At 36.9% G+C, this 9402-nt stretch overlaps 1 protein-coding gene across 1 annotated transcript; it reads right to left on the reverse strand.

Moving 5' to 3' along the window:
* Positions 1 to 309: 309 nt before the first annotated feature.
* LOC127090957 (ADP-ribosylation factor GTPase-activating protein AGD7) lies at positions 310 to 3837 on the reverse strand. Its single transcript, XM_051029436.1, has 4 exons — positions 2933 to 3837; positions 2763 to 2840; positions 921 to 1518; positions 310 to 702 (listed from the first exon to the last, which is right to left on the reverse strand). Exons 1-3 carry the CDS (start codon positions 3701 to 3703, stop codon positions 922 to 924), a joined length of 1446 nt encoding a protein of 481 aa, XP_050885393.1. The 5' UTR covers positions 3704 to 3837; the 3' UTR covers positions 310 to 702; position 921.
* Positions 3838 to 9402: the final 5565 nt, after the last annotated feature.

A 9402-nucleotide genomic window follows, 5' to 3' on the forward strand; every position in this document is an offset into this window, starting at 1 on the left:
AATTCTTCACAACCAGTTAATTCAGCAAAAATAATTGCCTGGAATGTGAAGCAAGCATAAACAAACAACGCATGAAATCATGGTGATAAGGTAATTTGGGAGAAGTAACATTCAAGTTGGAGCGATGAAGTGTTGTGAAAGAAAGCATGATTTAGTAATGATACAGAATGCACCATATTCAAGCTTTAATCAATCACCCACAACAGCAATCATTAGATGCAAAAGTATAGTGACAAACTACTAACTAGGAGAAACACCACGAGGGAAGTGTCATGTATTCAATATCAAGGCAATAAAATCACACAGCAATAAATTCGAAATAAATCTGAAAATTTTCAGGTCTCACGAATTGAGATTTGGGCAATTAGCCCTTTCTTTCAACACTTCTAATCAAAAGTAAAACTATCTTTCCATCCGAGGTTCTCAAAATGTTACATAGGAAAAAAAATTACAAGTAAACAAAGAGCAACCTAGAGAAGTTCTTGCTGAAAATATACTAACCTCAAAAATCATTCTTTCTGCACATATGGTCCGAGTTTAAAAATAAAAAACGTACTAATAAGTTACAGTTGACAGTCCTTTCATATGCATATTGGTTTAAGAAGCACCACTGCTTTGCCTGCATGTCATCACTCTGAACGCTGCAGTATATTTTGTAGCAAATGGTACAATCTTGAGAGTGGTAATAAGGATGGATCAAACCTGGTCCAGAAGTATAACAAGTGATTATCTTTTTTCAAATTAGAGGTAGATCACAACATACACTAAACAAAACATAAGGGAATGAATGTGCTCATGTCTTAATCATATGACACCATTATTTCTTTTAAAGATACATATCACCGGTCAACAATTTTATATGTATGACAGAAATATAATGTGAAAGCCTACCAAAGAAGATTTTTGCATGACCTACAAACCTTAGAGAAAGCCACCTCCAGTCCAAGCGTCATCTGATTTCCCATTATGTCCAACAGTTTTCTTATTAGAAGCACCTTCATAGAAGTTATCAAATCCATCATCTTTGGCATTATCCCAGCCAGCCCAACCAGCATCGTTATTATTATGGGGAGCCGATCCTTTAGCGGGTTCTTCCTTCCTAGAATCTTTGTGGTCCCAATCATCCCAAGAGCTTGGATTGTGACTACCAGACGAATAAGGAGCTGATCCTTTAGTTGGTTCTACCTTCAAACTATCTTTCTGGTCCCAATCATCCCAAGAGTTTGAACTGTGAGTTTTGAATTGCCCTGATGAAGACTGTTCTCTTCCAGTAGAAGAATTACTGCCTTTGTTCTCTTGATTGAAATCCTGATAGTAGCCATTTCTACCACTCTCATTCCGTTGCCAGTTGTCAGCCTTCCAATCTGAGTTTTCTTTAGTGTACTCCTCAACCTTCTGTGAAGCCAAAGCCATGACCCCTTTCATTAAACCCCATGTCCTTTGACCTATCTCTGATGTCTTTTGAGTGACAACAGTGACAGTTTCGTTGACCTTTTGATCATAACCACCTTCCTTGACCTGAAACAAAGAACAAAAAAATGAATTTAGTTGAAAAAATGGGAACAAAAATAAAGCAAAAAGAAAACAATTGGCTTTAACCGCATCTTTATACAAGGAAATAACCTATATGCTCGCGCTTAAACAACACACAAACCTCCACACATAAATGTGTGACTGACTAAGAAAAAGATTACACTTTACAGTTGTTAATAACATACTATGGCATATACTACAGCTATTAGGAGATGCACGATACTCCATAGTTGCCGAGGTCAATGTGACTGATACTTTTTCTTGAACAATAGTGAGGTCAATGTGAAAGATACACACAAGAGTGTGGCAATAATGTACCTTTTATTGGGGTCAACAACATAAGCAAACATATATTGATGCAGGAGACAATCATGAAGGGACAATATCATTATCAATATATTAATTTGCAAAAAAAATGCAATAACAAAAAAAGCTATTTGAAATGTGTACTATGCTTTTATTTCAATTGCATTGGAAGTTTTATTCCCTATTGACATCATTCAGCAGGCTTCGCTCTACTCCACACTATGCTCATAACAACATTTGACAATTCCGACACAATTAACATTCATCATACTGAGAAGTGAGTCAAAACTCAATGAAAGCATGGATATTATACAGGAAAAGAAAAGATTGTATTCACGCTGTTCAAACACCAAGGTAACATTTCCATTTTCCACAAATACCAAATATAAAGTTAATAAACACAGAATAACAGTCATTTGTGTCGCATTTCTTCCTCATTTATTTATATTTAGTTGACAAAGAGAGAAAGGAGTGACTGTGTTAACGATATATATACACCATAGTAAAGCAGTATTGTCATTCACGGATTAAAAAGAAAAAATAGCATTTGTTCATATTGTGCTGTACTATTGTGTGACAACCTTTGTAGCAGTGACACATCTGAAAATAAGGTGTGTCCGTGTCGGTGTCAGGTACCGACACGGCGACACCTGTCTGACACCAATTCATGTGATTACGTTGAATTTATTCATTTTTTCAAATTATGACCAATGTCGATGTGTCCATGTTGGTGTCGTGTGGGGTGTATGTGTCTATGCTTCATAGGTGGCAACTTCTATTTGACAACACTGATGGACATATTGCATGTCATGAACAATAGTTGTTTGTTCAAATTCCACCTACTCAACATTGTGGTAAAACATGGAAGAAGCAATACATTGACAACAATCATCTCAACCGGCGAACAAAATTGATCCAAATACCTTAGAAGTGATCTCTTTCCTGCCAGCCTGAACAACATTAGCAGCAGAAGCAGCAACCAGTGATAACTTACCAATCCCCTGAAACAATTCAATACAATAAACAACCAAACACAACCAATCAATCAATTAAAGAACAACCAAAAACAAACTAACTCAAACAATTCAAACACCTGAGAAACGACAGAGAAATAGTCGTTTTGCGGATTACTCCTTTGCGAAGAAGGAGCAGGACTGGATCCAAATCCAACATACTTCCCACCCTGTGATGGCGGAAGTCCTTCCGGCCGCGACTCATTCTCCGCCATCCTCTTCGCGAAGAAACCCTCCTTATTCGCCGCAGACGCCTCCAACTGTGACCTTGTGTAAATATCCTCTGTCGACCTCGATCTCGCCGGCGCACCACCACCGTTCAAGCTTCTGAAGTCCCCAGTCGACTTACTCCTCACATCAACAGAACTTCCAGAATTTCCTTCTCTATCCCAATCATCCCATCCGGAATCATTACTCCGGCGAGTCTGTGACATCGGCGGCCTCCCCTTACTTCCGGAACCAATATTCTCCTTAACAACAGGCGGATCGCGCCACGAACGTCCTTCCGCAATCGCCTGGATCCTATCACGATAAATGGAAGCGGCGTTGGTGTTATACTTAGTGACGATATCGGTTTCCTTCGGAATTGAATATCGTGCAAGGAAAGCGTTGAGACTGTCGTTACCACCGGCTTCCATTTTTTTGATTTGGATTTCGGACCAGGCATCCATGGTGACAGATCGGACGAACGAGATGTGGACTCCGAGGCCACGGTGCTTGCCGGAGCACTCAAGGCACATGAAGATGCCGTAGGAGACTGAAGCCCACTGTGGATTCTTCTGAGAGCAATCGACGCAGATCTTGTTGCCGGGTTGGGATTGCAGCTCCCGGAGACGCCGAGATGCCGCCATGGATGACCGAAAAGCGAAAGGAAGGATGGAAAGGAGCGATACGGTGGAGAAAGTGGTTTGAGGTGTCGTAGATTAGTAAAAAAATATACAATACTATGAATTTCGACGTCCCTAGTTGAAATCGGACGGTTCACAATACTATTAATATTGTTTATTTTAATATATATATATATATATATATATATATATATATATATATATATATATATATATATATATATATATATATATGGTAAAGTGAATAGGCATATAAAAATGATTCTAAAACTTGTTATCTTTTATATTTTTTTGTCACGTGGAAAAATATATTTTGATTCCTAAATTACGGTAGTGGGAAATGCTTGAGTCTTTATAGTTTGTTTCTCTTAAGATTTCATATTAGAATTTTTTTAGGTGTAAATAATTTATGTGTTTGAATTTATACAAAGATTTGTTTTGTCTTTAAACAGGACTCCAACAAGTAGACGATGGGATGATTCTCTTGGATTATCCGGTCACAATATAATACCAAGATTAAATAAAAATAATAATAGGCGGTTATACCAATTCAAAAGAAAGAAAAAAAGATATTAGGTGGTTATTCTTGATAAACACTCTTTGGACAATCTCCCTAAGGCGAGTCTGGTGAGACCACAAATGTATTGTGATTTAGGTGTTTCTCTTCTTATACTCATCTTTAATCTTCAAGATTATTAAGAAGTGACTCCTCAAGTTCCATGTTTAAATGACAACTATAACGTTTGTCGCTCTCGTTATGTAGCATTTTCTTAATAACTTTCTGTAACTCTCATGAAACCTTGGAGATACCTCGAAACTGTTATGTCGGTCTACACATATCGTCTACCTGCATGTCCTTGATATGTCTAAATCTCGGACTCCGACTTGCTTCATTCATGGCTACTAGGCACTTGTCCTTCTCTACAAGTTCTCAACGTACTATCTCTTCATACTCGGCTTCGATGACTTATAACTCGACTCTGGGAATTTCGGGATATACATAAGCCCCCAGAGCACGAGATCCAACATAATAAAGTGTTCAAACAGAGATTCCTGGTATTCTTTATTGAATCGAGTCCTATTTCTGTCCAATGGTCACCTTTAACGTGTGATAGTAGATTTTTTAAGAGTAATAATTATGAGTGCAACTTCGTTTAGATGTATTTTATATGATGTCAAAACTATGATACTTTAGCGTTGATGTATATTGGATGATATCCTTTTATTCTCTGTGTGCATCTTAGAATTAGGAAGTATAAAAGAATTTGGAAACAACTAGGAAAACGTCTCATGCATCAAAAATGCATGAAAAATAATTTTCTGTGAAAAATTACATTATAGGTTGACATATGTTGTCTATAGGTTGACGCATGTTGTCTACAGATCGACATATGTTGTTTACAGGTTGACCTATAGAAACATTTTCACTGCTATAAGTCGACACATGCATTCTATAGATCGACGTGTATGCTGCAGTACTAAAGTCTATAGCTTCTATTTCATGTGCCAACTCATCAGGTTGACACATAGGAAGCACATAGCTGTTACAGGTCAACGCGTAGATCTTACAGGTCGGTCTATATGATACAATTTTTGAAAAATTCATATTTTCTCCAAGTTATTTACGTTCCTTTTTGCCCTAAATCAACCATGCATATAAATACTTCATACATGCATCATTTTCTAGCAAGGTTTCTATAGTGAGTAAAACCTACATGAATCCAGGATTTCAAAGCATCTTATCATCTTCAATTCAATTTATGCATACACACAATCAAACTACACATAATTATTTTTTGATTGGGTTTCATCTAGATTAGGATTGATAACGTCCAATTAGGTTTATTGTACCGAGAATATTGGGTTGAGATCTTTGAGAGGTTCAAATCAGAAAACCGGCGTGGGGTTTTCCTTAAGATCTTTAGGGTATGAAGGTTTTAGACAATATTGTGCAATTTGGATCCAATCGAGTGAAAGCCTTGAGACTAGGTGTGTCGTGCAAGGGAGTAGCGTGCAACGGTGGATCGTCTTGACAAATCTTGGGTTTAACAAGTTTGCGCTTGGGATTAATTCAGCCAGGTGAAAGCCTTGAGACAAGGAGGCCATGCAAGGAAGTAGCAAGATTAGGTGAATTGAAGCGACATTATTGGTTACAAGATCATGCGCTTGGGATTAATTCAGTCGGGTGAAAGCCTTAAGACAAAGGGTGCCTTACAAGGAAGTAACAACAATAGGTGAATTGAAGTGGCATGATTAGTTACTTGATCAAGGTTTTTGGAGGTGCTAGAGTCAAGAACAAACTTAGGGTTTGTGGGATTTGATATCTCATCTCTTGTATATATACATTTGTAAAGTAAGATTTATTATAATAATATCTCAATTCGAATTCGAATTGAGGGAAGACGTACCCATAGCGAGGTCGATTAGGGAACTGCCTAAATGAATCCTCTCTCTCTCTCTCTCTCTCTCTCTCTCTCTCTCTCTCTCTCTCTCTCTCTCTCTCTCTCTCTCTCTCTCTCTCTCTCTCTCTCTCTCTATCTATATATATATATATATATATATATATATATATATATATATATATATATATATAGATATATATCTTTTATTTTTCGATTCGTGAATTATTGATTACTTTGATCTCTTGATCAACATTGTTTGTATAATAATTTTTGAATCATTTGTGAAATTTGTGTTGTTGTAGTAATCATATACCATTTGGTAGTGATTGGATTTCTAAGAACTACAAACACTATACAAACATCCAAACTTTGTTAATCGCACGCAAAATATTCGACAAATTGTTTCAACTAGTTTTTTGTGTGTTGTTATCATTGGAGATAGACATTTACTATAGTAGAGTATTCAATTTGTTGTTTAAAGTGTTGTTAATCAAGTTCTGGATTATTATCATACCATTGACACCTTTATGCATATCTGGGCTATTCAATAATAGGTTTGGTTAGACGATTTTTGATTCGAGAAATATTTGAAACTTGCTTCCGCGTCATAAATTTTTCTAAGTCAAATTTTTGGATAAATTTTTAACTTGGAATCTATTCACCCTCCCCTCCCTTGAGATCTAGGCCTATCGTCTAACAAGTGGTATCACGAGCTCTGGTTGTTTTCGGTCTTAAGATTTGATTATTAGATAATGGCTATCGAACCTAAAGGGCATATAATAGAGCACCTATTTTCACCGATGAAAATTATGGCTATTGGAAAGCTTGTATGCGTATCCATATCAACCCCGTTGATAAGGGTGTATGGGACGTCATCATCAATGGTCCTAATGAAATTACAACGACCAATGATGAAGGCGTCATCGTACCAAAACTAGAAAATCAATGGAATGATAATGATAGGAAGTTGTGGTCTCATGATTGGAAAGCACAAAATATTCTCATATCCGCTTTAGGTGTTGGTGAATATTATCGTGTTTCTCATTGTGAAACTACCAAAGCTATGTGGGACGCATTATAAGTTACCCATGAGGGAACTAATGAGGTCAAACAAGCTAGAATCAACATATTAAACCAAGAGTGTGAACTCTTTTGTATGAAGCATGGTGAAACCATTACCGACATGCAAAAGAGATTCACACATCTTATTAATAGATTGAATGTTCTAGGTAATCTTATCTCCAATGATATTGTTACTAAAAAGGTTTTAAGATGTCTTAACAGGAAATGGCAACCCAAGGTTACTGCAATCGAAGAAGCGAATGATCTTAAAGCACTTGATCTTACTACTTTGTTTGGTAAATTTGAAGAACATGAGCAAGAACTCACTTGCTTAGAAAAACATGAAAAAGAGTATGAAAAGATGATGAGTAAATAGAAAGGTAAAGACAAGGAAGAGGTGAAGAAGTCCATTGCTCTAAAGATTTATAGTTTCAAGTCCTCAAAGGATGAGCCTAGTGAGTGTGAAGAAAGGGATGACAAAAACTCTGATGATGATGATGTTAGGCTATTTGTCAAGAGATACCAAAGGTATATTCAGAAAAACAAAGCCAAGCACTCCGAAGGAAACTTAGCCAAATTTAGAAAGGAGTCAAAGCCTTCAAAAGATGGTGAGAATAGGAAAGATAAATTTAGAAGCTCTTGTTATAATTATGGTGAAATTGGTCACTATAGACCGGAATGTCCCATGATTAAGAAAGACAAAGAAAAAGGTCATCACAAGAAGTCTAGTAATTCTAAAATAGGTTATGTAGCTTGTGAGAGTGCAAGTGATTCCTCAAGCGATGAAAGCTCCACTTTAAGTGTAGAATCACCCCATATTTGTCTTATGGCAAATGGAAGGAAGAAGAAACAAGTAAGTCCTTCTAAACTTGAGCTTACTAGTGATTTATCTTATTCTTAATTACAAAATGCCTTTGAAAATCTTCATAGAAAGGTGTCGCACCTCGGAAAAAATGGGGATACGACTACAAAGCGAAGCGCGATCGCACGCTCGCAATGATGGACTGAACAGAGTCGCCACCGAATTTTATTTATTCCTAAAAAGGAAAGGGGAAATATCGATAAAACCCAAGACAAAAGAAAGGATAAGATATGGTCATCGCAACCAATATCAGGGTTCGGGAGTCGATTACGCAAGGGGAAGGTATTAGCACCCCTCACGTCCGTTGTACTCAACGGGAACCATTAGGTCAGTTGTGTGCGTTAATGTTAGTTTGAAATATTAGGCTTTTCAAATTATTAGGTGGGAAAGAAAGAGTAAAAGAGAGGAAAATGTTTTTTTTTTATTTTTGACGAAGGACTAAACCTAAGTTTTTTATTAGTGGGCCTGACAAGATTTAAAAATCCTGCTCCTACGTATCTCAAAAGAGAAATCGAGGCTTACGTAGTTCTGGGTAGAAAAATGTTTGTTTGTTGGTCGATTTTAGCGAAAGTCATACTGTATTAATCGACGAAAACATTATTTTACCCAAAACAGATGAGGAGTGAACGCATACCACACATCGAACGGATTTATAAATCTACATTCGGAAAAGCGTCATTTATCTCTACTCAACAATCGTGGCCGAAACATTGTTTTGTATCTCTTAAGACAATATATCTTTCATTTATGAAAAAGGTTTTTGATTAATCGCACGGCGGCGAGAAAAAGTTTGATCGATTGGATGTATTTTGAGTGATGGCGAGAACTTGGATGAGCGAGATATACATCTCGAATCCTAGCCTCAGGAGTGCACGGTATACACCATGTTCCATTTCCATCTTTATTGAAAGAGATTAAGATAGGAATTAAGTATTTTTGGAATTTGATTGAAAAAGGGTTTGAAGAAACCACATTGACAATTTTAGACGATGGCGAGAGTTAAGATTGGCGAGGCATACGTCTCGAATCTTAACCTCAGGAGTGCATGGTATACACCATGTTCCATTTCCACCTTTATTGGAAAAGTGTTAAATAAGAATTATGTATCTTGAGTTTTGTTGTGAAAATGACTTGACCTAGATCAAGTATTGATGGACGTTTGAGAAAGATTTGACTGAGTGTTTGAGAAAACAAAGTGGGTAAATTGGATGATGGCGAGAACTAGGATTGGCGAGATATACATCTCGAATTCTAGTCTCAGGAGTGCGTGGTATACACCACGTTCCACTTCCATCTTTATTGAAAAGGTCTTAATTATGGATTAATATTTTTTGAGTTTTTGATTATGAAAAATGGCTTGACGTTGGATCAAGCGT

Source organism: Lathyrus oleraceus, chromosome 6, assembly GCF_024323335.1.
Source record: "Lathyrus oleraceus cultivar Zhongwan6 chromosome 6, CAAS_Psat_ZW6_1.0, whole genome shotgun sequence".
Taxonomy (NCBI): Eukaryota; Viridiplantae; Streptophyta; class Magnoliopsida; order Fabales; family Fabaceae; genus Lathyrus; species Lathyrus oleraceus.

Bases quoted from the DNA above. Each gene is read 5' to 3' on its own strand.
- LOC127090957 (XM_051029436.1), bottom strand. From the start codon at position 3,703: ATGGCGGCATCTCGGCGTCTCCGGGAGCTGCAATCCCAACCCGGCAAC. The intron at 2,841-2,932 runs GTGTTTGAATTG...GAATTGTTTCAG, and splicing joins ATTTCTCTGTCGTTTCTCAG to GGGATTGGTAAGTTATCACT. The intron at 1,519-2,762 runs GTATTTGGATCA...TCTTTGTTTCAG, and splicing joins GGAAAGAGATCACTTCTAAG to GTCAAGGAAGGTGGTTATGA.